Genomic DNA, 23,060 nt, shown 5'->3' with positions numbered 1-23,060 from the left:
CCTGGGACGGGGGTTAGCGGGGGGACAGGTCACTGCCCAGCTATGGCTCCCTGGGCTCAGCATCCCCTGACACTTCTTGACATTTCATGGTACCTGGCTCTGACTTGGTTAAGACTGCTGTCCAGATCTTAGCCCTCTGCCACCTGCCCCCTAATCTCAGGACTCAGCCTCAGAGAGCATTTCAGCATCGTGATCCCAGTGACCTCTGGACCTGGACCTGGAGCCACAGTGCTTGAGAACTGGGGTCCCAGACAGCACAACATTTCCAGATAACTGAAACTTAACCTCAAAGTGCCGCCATGTACTCTTAATCACTTTTGTTGACAATCTTTCTAAAAATTACTCTATTATCCTGATGATAGAAGAAAGAGCATACTCGAATTTTGTATGAATTAAGTCAATGAGCTGACTGGAGGCTGGGACCTCAGCTACAGGCAAGTCCCTGCTTTAGGATATGGGGGGTGGGTGGGCACCTCAGGGTTATTTGCAGCTTATTTCTTGCTTCTCAGCCATGTTCCAGGTGGATGAGGGTACTGGCTGCTTCCTAGGATGTACACTTAGTGTGTAATTTTAAAACTCTCATAGCATAATGGGCAAGGTGCAGGCTCTAACCATCTTGGCTGTGAGACCTTAAGCAAGCCACTTAAGGTCCCTAGACATCAAAAAAATGGTGACAATGGTGTTCCTACTTCCTAGAATTCATGTGGGCATTAAGTGAGGACTCACAAGTAAAGACCTTAGCATAGTGGCGGGTGCAGGGTAAGCACTCAGTCATCAGTAGTTGCTCTTAGTACTGATAATAATGCAGCCTCAGATTGGATTTGCTTTGCTACTTTTGCTGGTGATAAAAATTCATTAGGTCCTTTCCCCCAGTAGTACCTCAGTTTATCTCAGTGGTTCTCAACAGGGGCAATTTTGCCCCCTAGAGGACATTTGGCAAAGTCTGGAGACATTTTTGGTTGTCACAACTCGGGGAGAGGCTGCTACGGGTGTCTAGTGGGTAGAGGCTGGGGATGCTGCCAAACAGCATCCTAGAGGAAAAACTCGTGTTTGCTCCAGCCAGTTTTTGTGCCATTTGCATTTTGAACTTTTTTCACATAAGTTCTCTATATTTTCACTAAATGAGTTCACTTTGATAGTTTTAGCCCATCTTTGTTACCTGGCTGGATTTTTTTTGAGTCCTAATTATTTCACCTAAACGCTTTATCTTACTATCTGGGAGCTGGCTAAACAGTCTTCCAGGTCTTTGTCCAAGTCATTGGTAATACGATGGTTCTAAGCATTAAGGCTCAAGTCAGAGGCCAGTGGAGTATTATTGTTGGAGATTCCTTCCACGTTAACACTGAGCCATTAGGAAATACTCTTTAAGTATAGTTGTTCAACTAGCTGTGATTACATCTAATTCTTTAGGTGAGGAAATTAGATTAGGTGTTTTTAAATTTCCTTCACAGTCTAAAGTCAAATCCAGCTTTCATTTTGCATCTTTCCCACAAATTTGTCAAACCTCTGGCTGAAAACAGAACGTGCATGATGGCCCCTTGGCCCTCCCTCCTAGTAACAATCTTTCCTTGAGGCAGATTCAAAGATGAATCACTGGATCAAATAGTACAAAGTTTTTCAACCTCTTAAATGTAACTTAGGCACTTAAATAGTTATATTATTGGAATGAGAAAATTCAGGGCAAGATCTAAGACAGATGCCTGTGAGTTATTAAACAACATTTTGTAAACATGACTAATCTATTAGTAGTTCGTGAAAGCAATTTAGAGAAATGTGACCAATCCTTTTTTTAAAGAATAGAATAGAAAATATCACAATGCATCCTACATAGGAAAAGCAAGCATAATTTTATGTATTATATAACTGGATCATGATATAAATTGTGGGTTATAGCCAAAAAGTTTGAAAGCAACTAGCCTAGATCCTGGTGGAAACTGATACATTTCATTTGTTCCTGAGGGGCCTGCATTTTCATACCAGGACCTACTGAGCCTTCACAGAAGCCTCTCCACCCGATACATAACAACCAATGGCCATTTGATCCTGAAAGATCAGATACCTGAAAGGGGCAGTGAAGAGCACACAGGTGTGTGCATCACCTCCACGGGGGGGAACGGGACTGGGGGCAGCCTTTTCCTGGCCGCTGCCCACAGCTCAAAGCGTTGTTCCTAAGGGCAGCCCACTCAGTTTCCCCTTTACCCAGGCCAACTATTGGTTTAGGAAGGAAAGGGGAGGGGGAAGAAGGAAGATATCTTCCCCTCCATGCCCAAGGTTTACAATGCATGGAGAAAACTCATTCTCCATTAGGGGACTCAGTTTTTTGTTTTTATTTTACTTAATATAATTATGCATTTGGCTCACTGAAGTGCTTTTCATGTCAGGGAGACAATGACTTTAGAGAACAAAAGGGAGGGCCTTCAAGGGAGCAGGCAAAGAAAGCCAAGAGGATTAAGAAGAGGTTCAGCAAAGCAGGAAATCAAGCAGAATCAATTAGTAAAAAAACATGGCAACGTCCACAAGTCCTTCTTGCCTTGGCCACCAGCCCACGCTGGTTAATGACGAGTAAGAGATGTAAAGGCCGGCCACATGACTCCTGGTGCTTGACTAAGATAAAGACAAGGATATAAAAGGATCAAAATATATCCCCATGCATTATGAGCCTTAAAACAAATAGAGAATTTAGAACAGCCATCTGCCTGCAATGAGCTCTGAGATGCAAAGCTCCTGCCATCTGAGACATCAAAAACCAAGCCAGCCCTGTTCTCCTGAGTGCCCGTCTCCGCCTCGGGTCTTGGCTCAGAGGTAACATCACACAGGGGCTTTCCTTGACCTCTGAACATGATGCCCCATCTCCCACCCTATGATCATCTGCCATCACAACACCCTTTTTATTTTCTGAAGAGCACTTCATAGCATCTAGAATTAGTTCCACGGAAGCAGAGACCTTGGCCATCTTCTTACACCTGGACCCCCTTTGCCTAGAACGGAGCATTGTTCCTAATTGCTGATAATTACAGCTAATGTTCGCTGAACACTCACTACATGCCAGCCACTGTCAGAAGCATTTTACGTGTCTGAAATCGTTTATGTCCTTACAGCCTGTGGATGGAGGTGTTCATATTGTCCCTGACATGCAGGAATGGGAGGACTGGGATCAAACCCAGGCACAATCTTAACCTCCACAATCTCCTGCCTTTTCCTGGTGGGTGCTCAGAGATGTTTGCTGAATGGATAGGAGCTTGCATGTGTGAGGTACAAGGAGAATAATCTGGCAGGAGGGCAGTGGGGCTGTAGAGGAGGAGGAGAGAGAAAAGCCTGTGAGGGCAGCAGGGCCAGGATGAGGAGTGGCTTGAATCCAGGCAGAGATGCTGTTATTTTCTCAGTAGTAATGGGTATACCTCTCCTTGATGGAAGGATAAAGTGTTACACCTTTCTGAGGGCAATTTATCAACATTTCTTACAAAATAAAAGAAAGCCTTAAAACATAAATTCCTTTGATCCACAGATTCCTCCTCTAGGAATTTTTCCTAAGAAAAAATCATAATTTGTGTATAAAAATGTAAACATAAGGATATTCAGTGCAACCCACATATCCTACAATGAGTCAGATACATAAACTTTATTCCTCTCATCCTGATGTAATCAACAGAAGGACAAAGGATATTGGGAAATAATTCATGAGATATTAAAAAGCAACATAAGAAGCTTAAAAAACAATACGTTACAGATTAACTGTAGGTGGTAAAATTATGGGAAATTTTTCTTTACTTTGAGCTTTTCGGTGTTGGTCAAGCTTTTGCTTTGAATGTGTATTACTTTTATATTTAAGGGAAAGTGTTCCTTTGATTAAAGGCAGGGTTTTTTTGTTTATTATTATTTTTTTTACAGCATGTTCTTATTAGTTATCTATTTTATACGCATCAGTGTATACATGTCAATCCCAATCTCCCAATTCATCCCACCACCACCACCACCCCCCCCGCCGCTTTCCCCCTTTGGTGTCCATACATTTGTTCTCTACATCTGTGTCTCAATTTCTGCCCTGCAAACCGATTCATCTGTACCATTTTTCTAGGTATCACATATATGCGTTAATATATGATATTTGTTTTTCTCTCTCTGACTTAACTTCACTCTGTATGACAGTCTCTAGATCCATCCACGTCTCTACAAATGACCCAATTTTGTTGGTTTTTATGGCTGAGTAATATTCCATTGTATATATGTGCCACATCTTCTTTATCGAGTCGTCTGTTGACAGGCATTTAGGTTGCTTCCATGACCTGGCTCTTGTAAATAGTGCTGCAATGAACACTGGGGTGCATGTGTCTTTTTTTTTTTTTTTTTTTTTTTTTTTTTTGGGTTACGCGGGCCTCTCACTGTTGTGGCCCCTCCCGCCGCGGAGGACAGGCTCCGGACGCGCAGGCTCAGCGGCCATGGCTCACGGGCCCAGCCGCTCCGCGGCACGCGGGATCCTCCCAGACCGGGGCACGAACCCGCGTCCCCTGCATCGGCAGGCGGACTCTCAACCACTGCGCCACCAGGGAAGCCCGCATGTGTCTTTTTGAATTATGGTTTTCTCAGGATCTATGCCCAGTAGTGGGATTGCTGGGTCGTATGGTAGTTCTATTTTTAGTTTTTTAAGGAACCTCCATACTGTTCTCCATAGTGGCTGTATCAATTTACATTCCCACCAACAGTGCAAGAGGGTTCCCTTTTCTCCACACCCTCTCCAGCATTTGTTGTTTGTAGATTTTCTGATGATGTCCATTTTAACTGGTGTGAGGTGATACCTCATTGTAGTTTTGATTTGCATTTCTCTAATAATTAGTGATGTTGAGCAGTTTTCATGTGCTTCTTGGCCATCTGTGTGTCTTCTTTGGAGAAATGTCTATTTAGGTCTTCTGCCCATTTTTGGATTGGGTTGTTTGTTTCTTTAATATTGAGCTACACGAACTGTTTATATATTTTGGAGATCAATCCTTTGTCCATTGATTCGTTGGCAAATATTTAATCCTATTCTGAGGGATGTCTTTTCGTTTTGTTTATGGCTTCCGTTGCTGTGCAAAAGCTTTGAAGTTTCATTAGGTCCCATTTGTTTATTTTTGTTTTTATTTCCATTTCTCTAGGAGGTGTGTCAAAAAGGATCTTGCTGTGATTTATGTCAAAGAGTGTTCTTCCTATGTTTTTCTCTAAGAGTTTTATAGTGACTGGTCTTACATTTAGGTCTCTAATCCATTTTAAGTTTACATTTGTGTATGGTGTTAGGGAGTGTTCTAATTTCATTCTTTTACATGTAGCTGTCCAGTTTTCCCAACACCACTTATTGAAGAGACTGTCTTTTCTCCATTATATATCCTTGCCTCCTTTGTCATACACTAGTTGACCATAGGTGTGTGGGTGTATCTCTGAACTTTCTATCTTGTTCCATTGATCGATGTTTCTGGTTTTGTGCCAGTACCTTGTTGTCTTCATTACTGTAGCTTTGTAGTATAGTCTGAAGTCAGGGGGTCTGGTTCCTCCAGCTCTGCTTTTTCCCCTCAAGACTGCTTTGGCTGTTCAGGGTCTTTTGTGTCTCCGTACAAATTTTAAGATTTTTTGTTCTAGTTCTGTAAAAAATGCCATTGGTAATTTGATAGGGATTGCATTGAATCTGTAGATTGCTTTGGGTAGTATAGTCATTTTCACAATATTGATTATTCCAATTCAAGAACATGGTATATCTCTCCATCTATTTGTATCATCTTTAATTTCTTTCATCAGTGTCTTATAGTTTTCTGCATACAGGTCTTTTGTCTCCCTAGGTAGGTTTATTCCGAGGTATTTTATTCTTTTTGTTGCAATGGTAAATGGGAGTGTTTCCTTAATTTCTCTTTCAGATTTTTCATCATTAGTGTATAGGAATGCCAGAGATTTCTGTGCATTAATTTTGTATCCTGCAACTTTACCAAATTCATTGATTAGCTCTGGTAGTTTTCTGGTAGCATCTTTAGGATTCTCTATGTATAGTATCATGTCATCTGCAAATAGTGACAGTTTTTCTTCTTCTTTTCCAATTTGTATTCCTTTTATTTCTTTTTCTTCTCTGATTGCCTTGGCTAGGACTTCCAAAGTTATGTTGAATAATAGTGGTGAGAGTGGACATCCTTGTCTCGTTCCTGATCTTAGAGGAAATGCTTTCAGTTTTTCAACATTGAGAATGATGTTTGCTATGGGTTTGTCATATATGGCCTTTATTATGTTGAGGTAGGTTCCCTCTATGCCCACTTTCTGGAGAGTTTTTATTATAAATGGGTGTTGAATTTTGTCAAAAGCTTTTTCTGCATCTATTGAGATGATCATATGGTTTTTCTGCTTCAATTTGTGAATATGGTGTATCACACTGATTGATTTGCATATATTGAAGAATCCTTGCATCCCTGGGATAAATCCCACTTGATCATGGTATATTATCCTTTTAATGTGTTGCTGGATTCTGTTTGCTAGTATTTTGTTGAGGATTTTTGCATCTATATTCATCAGTGATGTTGGTCTGTAATTTTCTTTTTGTATAGTATCTTTGTCTGGTTTTGGTATCAGGGTAATGGTGGCCTCATAGAATGAGTTTGGCAGTGTTCCTTCCTCCACAATTTTTTGGAAGAGTTTGAGAAGGATGAGTGTTATCTCTTCTCTAAATGTTTGATAGAATTCACCTGTGAAGCCATCTGGTCCTGGACTTTTGTTTGTTGGAAGATTTTTAATCACAGTTTCAATTTCATTACTTGTGATTGGTCTGTTCATATTTTCTATTTCTTCCTGGTTCAGTCTTGGAAGCTTATACCTTTCTAAGAATTTGTCCATTTCTTCCAGTTTGTCCATTTTATTGGCATACAGTTGCTTGTAGTAGTCGCTTAGGATACTTTGCATTTCTGCGGTGTCTGTTGTAACTTCTCCTTTTTCATTTCTAATTTTATTGACTTGAGTCCTCTCCCTCTTTTCCTTGATGAGTCTGGCTAATGGTTTATCAATTTTGTTTATCTTCTCAAAGAACCAGCTTTTAGTTTTATTGATCTCTGCTATTGTTTTCTTTGTTTCTAATTCATTTATTTCTGCTCAGGTCTTTATGATTTCTTTCCTTCTGCTAACTTTGGGTTTTGTTTGTTCTTCTTTCTCTAGTTCTTTTAGGTGTAAGGTTAGATTGTTTATTTGAGATTTTTCTTGTTTCTTGAGGTAGGCTTGTATAGCTATAAACTTCCCTCTTAGAACTGTTTTTGCAGCATCCCGTAGGTTTTGGATCATCGTGTTTTCGTTGTAATCTGTCTCTAGGTATTTTTTGATTTTCTCTTTGGTTTCTTCAGTGACCTCTTGGTTATTTAGTAACGTATTGTTTAGCCTCCACGTGTTTGTGTTTTTTATGTTATTTTCCCTGGAATTGATTTCTAATCTCATAGTGTTGTAGTCAGAAAAGATCCTTGATTTCAGTTTTCTCAAATTTACAGAGGCTTGATTTGTGACCCAAGATGTGATCTGTCTTAGAGAATGTTCCGTCCGCACTTGAGAAGAAAGTGTAATCTACTGTTTTTATATGGAATGTCCTATAAATATCAATTAAATCTATCTGGTCTATTGTGTCATTTAAAGCTTCTGTTTCCTTTTCTGTTTGGATGATCTGTTGATTGTTGTAAGTGAGGCATTAAAGTCCCCCACTATTATTCTGTTACTGTCCATTTCCTCTTTCAGAGCTGTTAGCCGTTGCCTTATATATTGAGGTGCTCCTATGTTGGGTGCATATATATTTATAATTGTTATATCCTCTTCTTGGATTGATCCCTTGATCATTATGTAGTGTCCTTCCTTGTCTCTTGTAATGTTCTTTATTTTACAGTCTATTTTATCTGATATGAGTATTGCTACTCCAGCTTTCTTTGGTTTCCATTTGCATGGAACATCTTTTTCCATCCCCTCACTTTCAGTCTGTATGTGTCCCTAGGTCTGAAGTGGGTCTCTTGTAGACAGCATATGTATGGATCTTGTTTTTGTATCCATTCAGGGAGCCTGTGTCTTTTGGTTGGAGTATTTAATCCATTCACGTTTAAGGTAATTATCGATATGTATGTTCCTATTACCATTTTCTTAATTGTTATGGGTTTGTTTTTGTAGGTCCTTTTTTTCTCTTGTGTTTCCCACTTAGAGAAGTTCCTTTATCATTTGTTGTAGAGCTGGTTTGGTGATGCTGAATTCTCTTATCTTTTGCTTGTCTGTAAAGCTTTTGATTTCTCCATCGAATCTGAATGAGATCCTTGCCTGGTAGAGTAATATTGGTTGTAGGTTCTCCCCTTTCATCACTTTAAATTTATCATGCCACTCCCTTCTGGCTTGTAGAGTTTCTGCTGGGAAATCAGCTGTTAACCTTATGGGAGTTCCCTTGTATGTTATTTGTCATTTTTCCCTTGTTGCTTTCAATAATTTTTCCTTGTCTTTAATTTTTGTCAATTTGATTACTATGTGGCTCAGTGTGTTTCTCCTTGGGTTTATCCTGCCTGGGACTCTCTGCACTTCCTGGACTTGGGTGGCTATTTCCTTTCCCATGTTAGGGAAGTTTTCGACTATAATCTCTTCAAATATTTTCTCTGGCCCTTTCTCTCTCTCTTCTCCTTCTGGCACCCCTCTAATGCAAATGTTGTTGCATTTAATGTTGTCCCAGAAGTCTCTTAGGCTGTCTTCATTTCTCTTCATTCTTTTTTCTTTATTCTGTTCCACGGCAGTGAATTCCACCATTCTGTCTTCCAGGTCACTTATCCATCATTCTGCCTCAGTTACTCGGCTATTGATTCCGTCTAGTGTATTTTTCATTTCAGTTATTGTATTGTTCATCTCTATTTCTTTGTTCTTCAATTCTTCTAGGTGTTTGTTCTTTAATTCTTCTAGGTCTTTGTTAAACATTTCTTGCATCTTCTCGATCTTTGCCTCCATTCTTTTTCGAGGTCCTGGATCATCTTCACCATCATTATTCTGAATTCTTTTTCTGGAAGGTTGCCTATCTCCACTTCATTTAGTTATTTTTCTGGGGTTTTATATTATTCCTTCATCTGGTACATAGCCCTCTGCCTTTTCATCTTGTCTGTCTTTCTGTGAATGTGTTTTTTGTTCCACAGGCTGCAGGATTGTAGTTCTTCTTGCTTCTGCTGTCTTCCCTCTGGTGGATGAGGTTATCAAAGAGGGTTGTGCAAGTTTCCTGATGGGTGGGACTGGTGGTGGGTAGAGCAAGGTGTTGCTCTCGTGGGCAGAGCTCAGTAAAACTTTAATCTGCTTGTCTGCTGATGGGTAGGGCTGGGTTCCCTCCCTGTTGCTTGTTTGGCCTGAGGTGACCCAACACTGGAGGCTACCTGGCTCTTTGGTGGGGCTAATGGTGGAGCCTGGGAGGGCTCACGCCAAGGAGTACTTCCCAGAACTTTTGCTGCCTGTGTCCTTGTACTCACAGTGACACACAGCCACCCCCACCTCTGCAGGAGACCCTCCAACACTAGCAGGTAGGTTTGGTTCACTCTCCTATTCGGTCACTGCTCCTTCCCCTGGGTCCCGATGCACACACTACTTTGTGTGTGCCCTCCAAGAGTGGAGTCTCTGTTTCCCCCAGTCCTGTCGAAGTCCTGCAGTCAAATCCCGCTAGCCTTCAGAGTCTAATTTTCTAGGAATTCCTCCTCCCGTTGCCGGACCCCCAGGTTGGGAAGCCCGACATGGGACTCAGAACCTTCACTCCAATGGGTGGATTTATGGTATGAATATAAATCCACCCAATGGTATAAGTGTTTTCCAGTTTGTGTGTCACCCACCCAGCAGTTATGGGATTTGATTTTATTGTGATTCCACCCCTCCTACTGTCTAGTTATGGCTTCTCCTTTGCCTTTAGATGTGGATATCTTTTTTGGTGAGTTCCAGTGTCTTCCTGTCAATGATTGTTCAGTAGTTAGTTGTGATTCCGGTGCTCTCGCAAGAGGGAGTGAGTGCACATCCTTCTACTCTGCCATCTTGAACCAATCTCACTAAAGGCAGGTTTTTGAGCAGAAGTGGCGTGATCAAAGCTGTACTTAGGGATTAATCCAGACCAGAGGGAAACAAGACTAGGGTGGGAAGGGCAGTGAGAACTCTGTTGCAGTAATCTAGGCAAAAGGCTAATGAGAACCTCGGCAAAAGTGTTGGTAGGAACAAAGGAGGGACCACCCTGGTGTGCAAGGGACTGGTGGCCATGGGCGCATGGCAGGCTAGTACATCCCTGGTGAAATACCTTGAGTTCCAAGGTTTACTAAGGCCCCAGCTAATTTGGATCAAGACTGGGGCAGGTTGAAATAATTCACTGCCCACAACATTCCAGGCAAGAGGGTACTGGTGAAGGACTGGAAAGCTCCGGGCAGAGATGGTGAAGGGTACAATATCCTTGGCACAGCCAGCAGAGAGAGTGGGCAGGTGGACTCAGCTCCTTCCCTTCTCCTACCTTTGTCCCTGCATTTAGTCCAGTTCTTCATCAGTGTCTTTTCTTTTTCCACTTCTCATTGTTATTGTCAGTTTGGGACTCTGATAAACACTTCATTATTTTTCATTTCTTCCCTTTTAAGAAATATGAAATGGTGCATCTGTGTGAGAGCATACGAAGATTCCTTCCTATGTGATGAGATTACTGCAGAGCATTTTTGTGTAAGGATGAAAATGTCTTACTACATGAAGTTTCAAGTCCAAATTCCTTAGCCAAGCATTCAAAGTCCTCCACAGTGGGGTCCTAACACATGTATCCAATCTTATCTCCTTGTAGCCCATAAATAAATTCTGCTTCCCTTGTGTTGTGGCCTCCAAATAGATCATGCTCAGCTCTACCTCTGGATGATCCTGCCCCTTCCCCAATCTCTACATGTCCCCATTATACCCATTCTTCAAGCAAACTCAGCATCCACCTCCTCCATGAATTCCTTCCCAGGCATTTTAGGACGGCAAGCATCTGTAACAATAGTTTCATATCTAGCTAACATTTACTGAGTGTTATTAAGCGCCAGGCTTTATATGTGTTATGCATTATCCTCTTCTATCCCTACAACTACCCAATTCCATATTACAGATGAGCAGACAGAGCATTAGGGAGGTTAAGAAACTTGACCAGGGTCACCTACCTAGTAAGTAGCAAAACCGTCATTTAAACTTAAACAGTTTGATTGCAGAACCTAGCTCTTAACCTCTGGCCTATGGTGTTGGTCTGGAGGTTTTCACTTTTTTTTTTTTTTCAGATAAGTGACTATTGTGCTTTATTCAAATAAAGGCATAATAAACAGACCTAAGAGGAGCTGCTCTGGTGGAAGAACTGGGGAGGGGGTTCCCTTGGCTACTCTGTAGAGCCCTTGGGGTCTGAAGATCACAATGGAAACCACAGTCCATCCCAACCTCCTCATCCTAGAATGCCAGCAAGTCAGAAAAGAACCAGCTCCAGGACCCACCCAATCTCTTTTCCTGCTCTGCAATTTCTTAGACTTTGAACCACTTATCTGTCAGTTAATCATGTACTACTATATTGTTTCTTTGAAGCATTATTTTCATTTAATGGTGTCTACATGATTAACTATATTGTTTGATTGTTTACACCCAGTACTCAGCAATTCAAATAGCTGCTGGCAGGAGAAAAGTGTTACTTGGCTGGCTGTACAAGTTAAATTATTAGGTCTTTTGTAGCAAATGTAACAAAGCATTAATATCCATTATATATAAAAGTTGCTATAAATATTAAGAAGTCTTGCTATAATCAGAGAAACACAAACTAAAACAATAATGAGGTTCCATCTTTGATCCATTCAGAAATGTTTAAAAGAATAACAACCTGTTTTGTGAGGGTATATGGAAATGGACTGTCTCATATATTTCATATACGGTGTGAGTGTAAATTCATACAGACTTTTTAGAGAAAATTCATTGATATTGAAGGACAGCAGATTATGCCATCCCCAAATATACCACTTCAGCATAAAGACAGTTTTGAGCTGAAGGCAATTGAGAAGCAGCAGATACAAGAAAAGGTCTCTGCCCTCCCCCATTTGCCTAAAAGCAGGACATAATTTGTAAAGGTGTCCCGCATCCCTTCTCTACTAGGAAGGACAGGAGTTAATCACCAGAGACAGCTCTAGACCCTCATCAGCCCAGAGATGGCACCAGAGGAATCTATATAACAGAGTATTAACTAGCCTTTATCTTCCATTAGTTCCCTCATATATTTACCTTCTGAGAATTTGCTGCCCTAGAAACTCAAAGTCCTTTTCTTTTGTCTTCTCCCTTCTCTAAAAATGTGTTGTTCTCTTGTTAAGGTGCTATATAAGCCCAAATTCTCAGCACTACTTTGAGTTACTCATCACAGAGTACTTCCATGTACATAGAAGCATAAACTTCTATTTGTTTTTTTCTTGTTAATCTGTCTTTTGCTAGTCTAATTTATATGTCTCCGGCCAATAAACCTGATTGGTAGAGGGATAGAGAGGGTGGGGGGGAGATGCAAGAGGGAGGAGATATGGGGATATATGTATACATATAGCTGATTCACTTTGTTACACAGCAGAAACTAACACATCTTAAAGCAATTATACTCCAATAAAGATGTTTAAAAAAAAAACCCTAAACATCACACATGAAATTGAATTCTTGATTACTTCCAGCTTTTTTCATAACAGTACTTACATCAGCTTCTTCATTCTTTTATTTAATTGAAGTATCATTGATTTACAATGTTGTGTTAATTTCTGTTGTATAGCAAAGTGACTCCATTATACATATATATACATTCTCTTTTATATTCTTTTCCGTTATGGTTTATCCCAGGATATTTTTTAACATCTTTATTGGAGTATAATTGCTTTACAATGGTGTGTTGGTTTCTGCTTTATAACAAAGTGAATCAGTTATACATATACTTATATCCCCATATCGCTTCCCTCTTGCATCTCCCTCCCTCCCACCCTCCCTATCCCACCTCTCTAGGTGGTCAAAAAGCACCGAGCTGATTCCCACTAGCTGCTTCCCACTAGCTAGCTATTTTACATTTGGTAGTGTATATATGTCCATGCCACTCTCTCACTTTGTCCCAGCTTACCCTTCCCCCTCCCTGTATCCTCAAGTCCCTAGTAGGTCTGCATCTTTTTTCCCATCTTGCCTCTAGGTTCTTCATGACCTTTTTTTTTTTTTTTTTAGATTCCATATATGTGTGTTAGCATACAGTAATTTTTTTTCTCTTTCTGACTTACTTCACTCTGTATGACAGACTCCAAGTCCATCCACCTCACTACAAATAACTCAATTTCGTTTCTTTTTATGGCTGAGTAATATTCCATTGTATATATGTGCCACATCTTCTTTATCCATTCATCCGATGATGGACACTTAGGTTGTTTCCATCTCTGGGCTATTGTAAATAGAGCTGCAATGAACATTTTGGTACATGACTCTTTTTTTTTTTTTTTTTTTTTTTTTTTTTTGCGGTACACGGGCCTCTCACTGTTGTGGCCTCTCACTGTTGTGGCCTCTCCCGTTGCGGAGCACAGGCTCCGGACGCGCAGGCTCAGCGGCCACGGCTCACTCTTTTTGAATTACGGTTTTCTCAGGGTATATGCCCAGTAGTGGGATTGCTGGGTCGTATGGTAGTTGTAGTTTTAGTTTTTTAAGGAACCTCCATACTGTTCTCCATAGTGGCTGTATCATTTTACATTCCCACCAACAGTGTAAGAGGGTTCCCTTTTATCCACACCCTCTCCAGCATTTATTGTTTGTAGATTTTTTGATGATGGCCATTCTGACAGGTGTGAGATGATATCTCATTGTAGTTTTGATTTGCATTTCTCTAATGATTGCTGATGTTGAGCATTCTTTCATGTGTTTGTTGGCCATCTGTATATCTTCTTGGGAGAACTGCCTATTTAGATCTTCTGCCCATTTTTGGATTAGGTTGTTTGTTTCTTTGATATTGAGCTGCATGAGCTGCTTGTAAATTTTGGAGATTAATCCTTTGTCAGTTGCTTAATTTGCAAGTATTTTCTCCAGTTCCGAAGGTTGTCTTTTCGTCTTCTTTATGGTTTCCTTTGCTGTGCAAAAGCTTTGAAGTTTCATTAGGTCCCATTTGTGCATTTTTGATTTTATTTCCATTTCTCTAGAAGGTGGGTCAAAAAGGATCTTGCTGTGATTTATATCATACTGTGTTCTTCCTATGTTTTCCTCTAAGAGTTTGATGTTGTCTGGCCTTACATGTAGGTCTTTAATCCATTTTGAGTTTACTTTTGTGTATGGTGTTAGGGAGTGTTGTAATTTCATTCTTTTACATGTAGCTGTCCAGTTCTCCCAGCACCACTTATTGAAGAAGGTGTCTTTTCTCCACTCTATATTCTTGCCTCTTTTTATCAAAGATAAGGTGACCATATGTGCGTGGGTGTATCTCTGGGCTTTCTATCTTGTTCCATTGATCTATATTTCTGTTTTTGTGCCAGTACCATACTGTTTGGATTATTGTAGCTTTGTAGTATAGTCTGAAGTCCAGGAGCCTGATTCCTCCAGCTCCGTTTTTCTTTCTCAAGATTGCTTTGGCTATTTGGGGTCTTTTGTGTTTCCATATAAATTGTGAGATTTTTTGTTCTAGTTCTGTGAAAAATGCCAGTGGTAGTTTGATAGGGATTGCATTGAATCTGTAGATTGTTTGGGGTAGTATAGTCATTTTCACAATGTTGATTCTTCCAATCCAAGAACATGGTATATCTCTCCATCTATTTGTATCATCTTTAATTTCTTTCACCAGTGTCATAATTTTCTGCATACAGGTCTTTTGACTTCTTAGGTAGGTTTATTCCTAGATATTTTATTCTTTTTGTTGCAATGGTAAATGGGAGTGTTTTCTTAATTTCACTTTCAGATTTTTCATCATTATTGTATAGGGATGCAAGAGATTTCTGTGCATTAATTATTTATCCTGCTACTTTACCAAATTCATTGATTAGCTCTAGTAGTTTTCTGGTGGCATCTTTAGGATTCTCGATGTATAGTGTCATGTCATCTGCAAACAGTGACAGCTTTACTTCTTCTTTTCTGATTTGGATTCCTTTTATTTCTTTTTCTTCTCTGATTGCTGTGGCTAAAACTTCCGTAACTATGTTGAATAATAGTGGTGACAGTGGGCAACCTTGTCTTTTTCCTGATCTTAGTGGAAATGATTTAGTTTTTCACCATTGAGGACGATGTTGGCTGTGGGTTTGTCATATATGGCCTGTATTATGTTGAGGTAAGTTCCCTCTATGCCTACTTTCTGGAGGGTTTTTATTATAAATGGGTATTGAATTTTGTCGAAAGCTTTCTCTGCATCTATTGAGATGATCATATGGTTTTTCTCCTTCAGTTTGTTAATTATCCCAGGATATTAAATATAGTTCCCACATCAGCTTCTTATACATGATTGCCAACCCCACCTGGAATCTAGCAAAGCAACTATATTGGGCCACTAATTTTTAATTAAGTTATAATCATTTGATTAAGTTATGATCAATATTCATTATGGTTTTGCAAATCATGTTCTTTGACTGCTCATATTATTTCTGTTTACTCTATAGATTTTTCCCCTAAAAGACAAAAGCCCAATACAGTCAACCTTTAAATTTAGTTTCCAGAACAAAAAAGCACCTTAACCATAAAATCATTTCTATGTTGATAAAAGACCAACCTCTGTTAAGGTTAATCCATTGGATTTGTCCCACAAGAAGACAGCAAGCTCTGAGATCTTTAACTCTAAAATAGATACGGACACATTATAATCCTCTCCTGGCTCCACACCCTTAATATGTGTCTACTGGGTTCTCCACTTGAAGATCCTACAGTCACTTCAGATTCAATATCTTCAAAATTGAACTCGTTAGCCCCATCCATCCCCCGAATTCATATGATTTCTTACTCATCCTTGTAAATATTATGAAATTTCATTAGCTGTTTGGAACCTGCTATTTGAAGGTCGTGTGACCAAATGGAGAGAACAGAGGTGTCTGAGTTAGAGAACCTGGTTTAAGATACTGCTCCAGGCCTTCTGAGATTTTTTTTACTTTATTTGACCTTAAGCAAGGAAGCATTGACCAGAGCCTCACTCCTATGTAAAATGGGGCTAATAGTAGTGCTCACTTCACAGAGCTCCTTTGAGAATAAAGTAGACAGTGTTTGTGGAAGCCTTAAAGTTCTCTATAAACATTTGTCAGTTTCACTGGTAATAATGATAATATTTATGATCCTTCAGAATGTGAGATTCATGTTGAGTGACAGAACATGTGTCAACATCTGTTGCTAAGATGCTCATGGAGACATTCATGACCACGGAGAAACTGTCATAGCAAAGTCCAGACTCAATCTTAGTCTTGTCAGTACTCCTGGCTTGATTATTCTCAGGGAGACTGAAGACACCACATATGACCTAAACTGATTGGATCATACCTCTGCTTCAAACTCACCAATGGCTTGCATTGCTCCAGTAGTTCACATGTTCTGCCACCATATTTACCCTGACCACATCTCCATCTCTATTGCCCACAGTTCTACCTCTCACTTGCTTTCTGATCTTTTGGTGGTTTGCCCAATTACCAAATTCCCAAATTAAAGTCTTTCTGCAAGCCATGCTTTCCCTGATCACGCTTTCTACCATCTCTCCAGACCTCCGTAGAAATGTTACTCCTCACAGAAGCTTTTTCTAACTAGCTGAAACCCCATATTTACTCTCTTGGAACACTTGGATTCTCCTTCACAGCACTGATCACACTCTAAATAGTCATTTGTATACTTTGTCTTCCCCTCTAGGCTTCTTATCTTTCTGTGTGTCATCCGGATGATCACCATAATCTCTCCTTTTCTCTCCCTTCCAGGACCAGAGGACCTTTAGCTCCTTTTCCATCTAGAAGGTGCTTCTCTTATGTCTTATCTCCTTATTTTGTACTCCAGCCTCACGGCCTAGGGTTAAAAGCTATGTGACCTAAGGGAACCAAATAGGAATCATCAAGAAGAGAAAATGTGTTGGGAAGCATTCCAAAAGCATCATCACAATTGAACCCGGGAAGCCCTGCTTCTCGCCTCTGTTCATCTATATTCTATCCATCCTTTCCATACGAGGCATTTTTCTCACATTATCCTTGATGCATCCTTTGACTACTCCTTCTCATGCCAGTCAAAACCCATTTTGCCAAGAATTACCTGTGCAGCTGTGTAACATCTCTCAAACCCTTTATCTGATTTCTCAAGGATATTCTGTGAGTCCCTGAACATTACACTGTCCGTTCTAATTGTTCTCCAGTTGTTCCGTGTGTATTCTTTTTTTTATATTGTAAGCTTCTTGTGGAGAAGAGACCACGTTTCTTCCGCTTAAGATCTAGCACAGTGTTAAACAGTCATTATATATTGGACTTACTGGTTAAGCACTGGGGAAAAACTACTCAGGGGAGGTTGTAGAATATCCCTCCCTACCTGTGCCATGTCCTGGGCTAACATTTACTGAGCCTTATTGTATGCTCTACACTGTGCTAAAATGCACTATTTACATTGTCTTATAAAATTCTCTCATCAACTTTTGATGTGGGTACCATTATTTTATTTTATTTTTTTTGCGGTACGCGGGCCTTTCACTGCTGTGGCCTCTCCCGTTGCAGAGCACAGGCTCCGGACGTGTAGGCTCAGCGGCCATGGCTCACGGGCCCAGCCGCTCCGCGGCATGTGGGATCCTCCCGGACCGGGGCACGAACCCGTGTTCCCTGCATTGGCAGGCGGACTCTCAACCACTAAGCCACCAGGGAAGCCCGTGGGTACCATTATTATACCACCCATTTTACAGACGTGGAAACTGAGGTTTACAGAAGTTAAGTACTTTCCCAAGGTCACATGCCAGTAAGGAAGAAAGCCAGGATTCAATCCCAAGTCTATCTGACTCCAAATCCCATGAGCTTAAACTACACAGCTGCCATTGGCATAGTTGTTCAGCATGAATTTTTTTTTTTTAAACATCTTTATTGGGGTATAATTGCTTTACAATGGTGTGTTAGTTTCTGCTTTATAACAAAGTGAATCAGCTATACATATACATATGTTCCCATATGTCTTCCCTCTTGCGTCTCCCTCCCTCCCACTCTCCCCATCCCACCCCTCCAGGCTGTCACAAAGCCCCGAGCTAATATCCCTGTGCCTTGCGGCTGCTTCCCCCTAGCTATCTACCTTACTACGTTTGTTAGTGTGTATATGTCCATGACTCTCTCCCTGTCAAAACTCACCCTTCCCCCTCCCCAAGACAGGAATAAAGACGCAGACCTACTGGAGAACGGACTTGAATTTTTTTTTTTGCGGTACGCGGGCCTCTCACTGTTGTGGCCTTTCCCGTTGCGGAGCACAGGCTCCGGAGGCGCAGGCTCAACGGCCATGGCTCACGGGCCCAGCCACTTCGCGGCATGTGGGATCTTCCCGGACCGGAGCATGAACCCGTGTCCCCTGCATGGGCAGGCGGACTCTCAACCACTGCGCCACCAGGGAAGCCCCAGCATGAATTTTTGTTACAGTTCTATCTGGTTAGTTCTTCAGGATGAGAGAACAGTAATTCAGGTTGCCAATGACTGCACATTTGCTGTGCTCCTCAGTTTTGTATTTACTTCTCTTCTACCTTGGGTAGCAGTATTTTGGTTCTTCACCTGCTCATTCTTTTTCTCAGGTCTCCCCAGAGCTGATTTTGTAGACCATAGCTTTCATCTTGTAAAAAAAAATAGCATGAATAATACCATATATCTTAGTTTCATAATCTTAGTAACCTTAGGGACTTGAAGTGATTCTTATCAGATATAGCAAGAGAAGGCACTCACTCATCAAAGAGGAGATTCATCAACTGAGGAACTGTCATGCAGACACCAGCTGAACAAGTCGTGCACAAGAACTATCAATCACTTGATTCTATCCCCCTGAAGTTAACTTTGTTTGTGGCTGTGAAAATTTTTATTCAGAGCTTATAAAAAAGACATACAGTGTAACCCCAACATGGTTAGAAAGTCCTGGAAAATGTTTAAATGTATCAGATCTTGCTTTTTAAATATTTAATGAGCATATACACAATAAATAGCAACAGGTTTTTTTTTTAATCTATAGCCTTTTAAAAAATTGAAGTAAAGTTGATTTACAATGTTGTGTTAGTTTCTGGTGTACAGCAAAGTGATTCAGTTATACATATATATACATATACTTTTCCATTATGGCTTATGATAGGGTATTGAATATAGTTCCCTGTGCTCCACAGTAGGACCTTGTCATTTATTTTATTTTTAAAATGTAATTTTTATTTTATATTAGACTACAGTTGATTTACAATGTTGTGTTAGTTTCAGGTCTACAGCAAAGTGATTCAGTTGTCTACTTGATACATAGTAGTTTGTATCTGCTAATCCTAAACTCCTAATTTATCCCTCCCCCACTTTCCCCTTTGGTAACCATAAATTTGTTTTCTTTGTGAATCTGTTTCTGTTTTGTAAATAAGTTCATTTTATCATTAACAATAAGGTTTTTTCAATGAGCTGTTGGCTAACACGTAGCAGGGTACAGAAACTTCGATGCTGTGTGCTCTAGTCGAGATGACACTGGTGTGAGTCTAGGTTGTCAGCTCAAACCCAAAGTGACCACAAGCAAATCTTACCCAAACTGCAAACTCAAAGGAAATTGGGCTAGAGGGTAGGTTGCAGGCTCAAGTCACTATGGAGTGGTTCTTCTTTATAGTTAAGATGTGGTTAATATGCTAGTCTTCTTCTAAAATAAGAAAAAAAATCCACTGTCTCTGTGGTTACTTATCTCTGTCACTACCCACCAGATGTCTGAGTGGAAGATGGGGGAAGCAGTGGGACTAAGAGAGGGGTTCCCGAAAGCAGGTGTTTATAATCACAGCTGTGTTCTAAAGGTTCTGGCTGATTCTCTCTGCACTTCTGACCAGGGGCACAGGTTTGCATGACAGGCTTGCATTTGGGGTGTCATTGTATTATTTTTCACTAGTGCTACTCTGTTCTTCCCCAGGAAGCCAGTGGCACAGGATATATTACATTAAAAAGGTATGAGAAAGATCTGGTGATGTTCAACCCCAACAATGAGAGATCGTTGTTCAATTCCGATGTTGACATCTGTATTTCCAGGTGCTGGAAATACAATGGTGAATAAGATACTATCCCTACCCTCAAGGATCTTCAATCTAGTGAGTAGACAGACGAGAAAGTAGATTATAACACAATATGGATGATAGTTACAAGGTGCTCTGGCAACACAGAAGAGTAACCCATCCCAGCCTGAAAGGGTGGTGGATTCGAACCAGGGAATGATTTCCAAAGATAAGCCTTGAGTCAAGTAGGAGTTTTATGAACAAAATTGGGATAGTGAGGTTGAGAGTAAGGTAGGAGAGGCAGTCTTAAGAGTCCCAACAGGGAGAACACGGTAAGTAAAAGAATGGAAGCATGTAACAATATTCTGTCCTTTGGGTCCCAGGTATACTTCCTATATAAGTGGGATGTCAATAAGGGGAGGAGGAGTGGCAGGGGATGAAGCTTGTGAGATAGGGAATGTCAGATTCTGGCTTTATGAAAAAGCTGCCAATGAAGAATTACATAGTATGTATAATAAATATTAATAGAGAAAGAAATGATAATTAGAAAAAAGCAATACAATGGGGGAGGAAGGGTGGTGGCAAAGCTTTTTTCCTCCTTAAATTGCTGAGGTATCCTTGAATAAGAAAGATCAGTTTTGCTAACTTTTCCTGAAATAGCAAGTCTAAATATGAATCAGAGGTTGAGGCTCTTTTCATTAGAAAAGCCTAAAAATGTGGACAAAAGCTAGGGAATGAGAAAAGCTCTATGTAGTGTAATATCCTAAAAATAATTCTTATTACAATTTATTTCCCAGTCTTAGTCTGAAAATTAGGTGGCAAATGACTTTTCACATAAATATTAGGGCAAGGTCTTTCCTCTCCCTGTTAAACTTACTTTGAGAGTTACACACCAAGTCATACCCAGTGAAGCATCAGCATGTCATAGGAAAATCCTGTACTCATGTGCTCGCAAGCACATTTATGCATGTTCCTACTCCCCCAGATTAGCCTTTTGGCAAAGTGAACTCATTTCATTTCCAATGGATATGGGGTAACCATGATCCATTGTTGAGCAAAAAGGGATGAAGATCAGCTGGAAACTGCAATCAAGAAGTTGATAACTCTCATAACTACCCCAGAGCTCCACACCAGAATTTTAAAACAAAGATATTCAGAGGTGAAATGGAGAAACAAAAAACATAGTCTAACTTCAGTTCTTAATCTGGCCCACATCTCTAACTGCTGTGGATTACTCTTATGAAACTGGGATCCAGCACCTCTGAGTGCTGCTCCAAAGGCTCAGAGTTAATGTTGAGGACAAAACTCTAAGTGCTCTAAAGAGTAGAGCTTGAGAAATGAATAACTCTTTAACTGAGTATGATGCATGTGTAGGGTCAGAGGTGGAGGGCATGCTTAATCCGGTAATCACATAGAAATGTGGAACAAGCCCAATTACTCACAATGTGCCATACTGGGCAGCACTTGAGAGAATAGGCATCACTGTGCTAGTAATTTAGGTCTGGCATACATCCACATTCTCCTGACAGCCTCCCTCTCCCACCCCCACCCCTCTATATGGCCCCAAAGTAATGATATAGTAATGGTTGATGGTACCATCTAAGAAGTAACATAATGGAAGGGATACCCTGGGCTTTGGAGTTATTTCTAGGTTAGAATTCTGGTACTAACTACTACATAGCTGAGAATACTCACTTCATTAATGTTCTGCTTTGATCTGCTCCTAAAAGTTGGAGGTAGGCTTGTGGTGAACTTAAAAAATACAGCGCAGCCTTTTCCCCTTCCAGTCACAGTCTTGCCAGTAACCTAGTACCTGGCCCACTGATAGCCTTGCAGATGCCTAGCCATAGTTAAGTCCTTTGTTTACCAGGACTCATGACAGTAACTAGTAACTCTCCCAGAAAGGGCTGTGCAGTCTCAGGGAAGCTGAAGTTAAACAACAGTTTATTCAGTTTGTCTTCTCCTGGGAACCTTCATCCAACAGAGCCAACATTGCCCTCTCCATACACTAGGCTTGTGTTTGCTACTTGGTTTTCATATTGAACACTTTTTACATGCATTTATATGCAAAGTTGTTAATTAAAATATTAGGGAAAAAAGATTCTCGGTCATACTAAGTCCATCAAGATGTTAACATTGATAGTACTTGTAGAATTTAGGTACTTGTAGAATCTCAAGTTATTATTAAGGTTTCAAGGATTGAAGACTAACAAGAAATACTGAAGTGGTACACTTAAGTACCAACAAAGCCACTACCTTTTGACACACGAATTTCACAAGGTATTCACAATTTAGATGACAAATTAAGGCTCAAGTTTTAAGGATGAATACCTAAGATGTTTCATGATCTCACAAGGCTCACCAGGAAAGATGGTCCATTTAAAGGGGATAGTTGAGAGTTTAATGAAGATACTAATTAAAAGGGGTTAGCAGGGTTAAGGGAAACCAAGTCAAGATAGTGAAGTACCTCAGTGGAGTCCAGATGTTTCTGCAATGATGGAAATGTTCTACATCTATATTGTCTAATACTGTAGCCATTAGTCACATGTGGCTATTGAACACTTAAAATATGGTTAATGCAACTAAGATACAGAATTCTTTGGAGTGATGCAGAATTAGAGCTATACCTTATAGAAGACTACATGACAGGAGCTGTGGCTTTTACGAAAAAAATGCAGCTGCGGGCTTCCCTGGTGGCACAGTGGTTAAGAATCCACCTGCCAATGCAGGGGACACGGGTTCGAGCCCTGGTCTGGGAAGATCCCACATGCCGCGGAGCAACTAAGCCCATGCACCACAACTGCTGAGCCTGCGCTCGAGAGCCTGTGAGCCACAACTACTGAACCCTTGTGCCACAACTACTGAAGTGTGCACGCCTAGAGCCCATGCTCCGCAACAAGAGAAGCCACCGCAGTGAGAAGCCCGTGCACCGCGACAA

General features: G+C 40.6%; 1 protein-coding gene across 1 annotated transcript in view; it reads right to left on the bottom strand.

Annotated features, from left to right (window-relative positions):
* The window catches only part of TGM5 (transglutaminase 5), a 60,400-nt gene extending 57,447 nt beyond the window's left edge, over nucleotides 1-2,953 (bottom strand). The window contains 1 exon segment of the mRNA XM_032621713.1: nucleotides 2,858-2,953. Coding sequence (XP_032477604.1) covers nucleotides 2,858-2,953 — 96 coding nt within the window.
* Between the last annotated feature and the right edge of the window lie 20,107 nt (nucleotides 2,954-23,060).

Source organism: Phocoena sinus, chromosome 2 (genome assembly GCF_008692025.1).
Source record: "Phocoena sinus isolate mPhoSin1 chromosome 2, mPhoSin1.pri, whole genome shotgun sequence".
Taxonomy (NCBI): domain Eukaryota; kingdom Metazoa; phylum Chordata; class Mammalia; order Artiodactyla; family Phocoenidae; genus Phocoena; species Phocoena sinus.
This window is presented reverse-complemented; position numbering and strand designations above follow the sequence as displayed.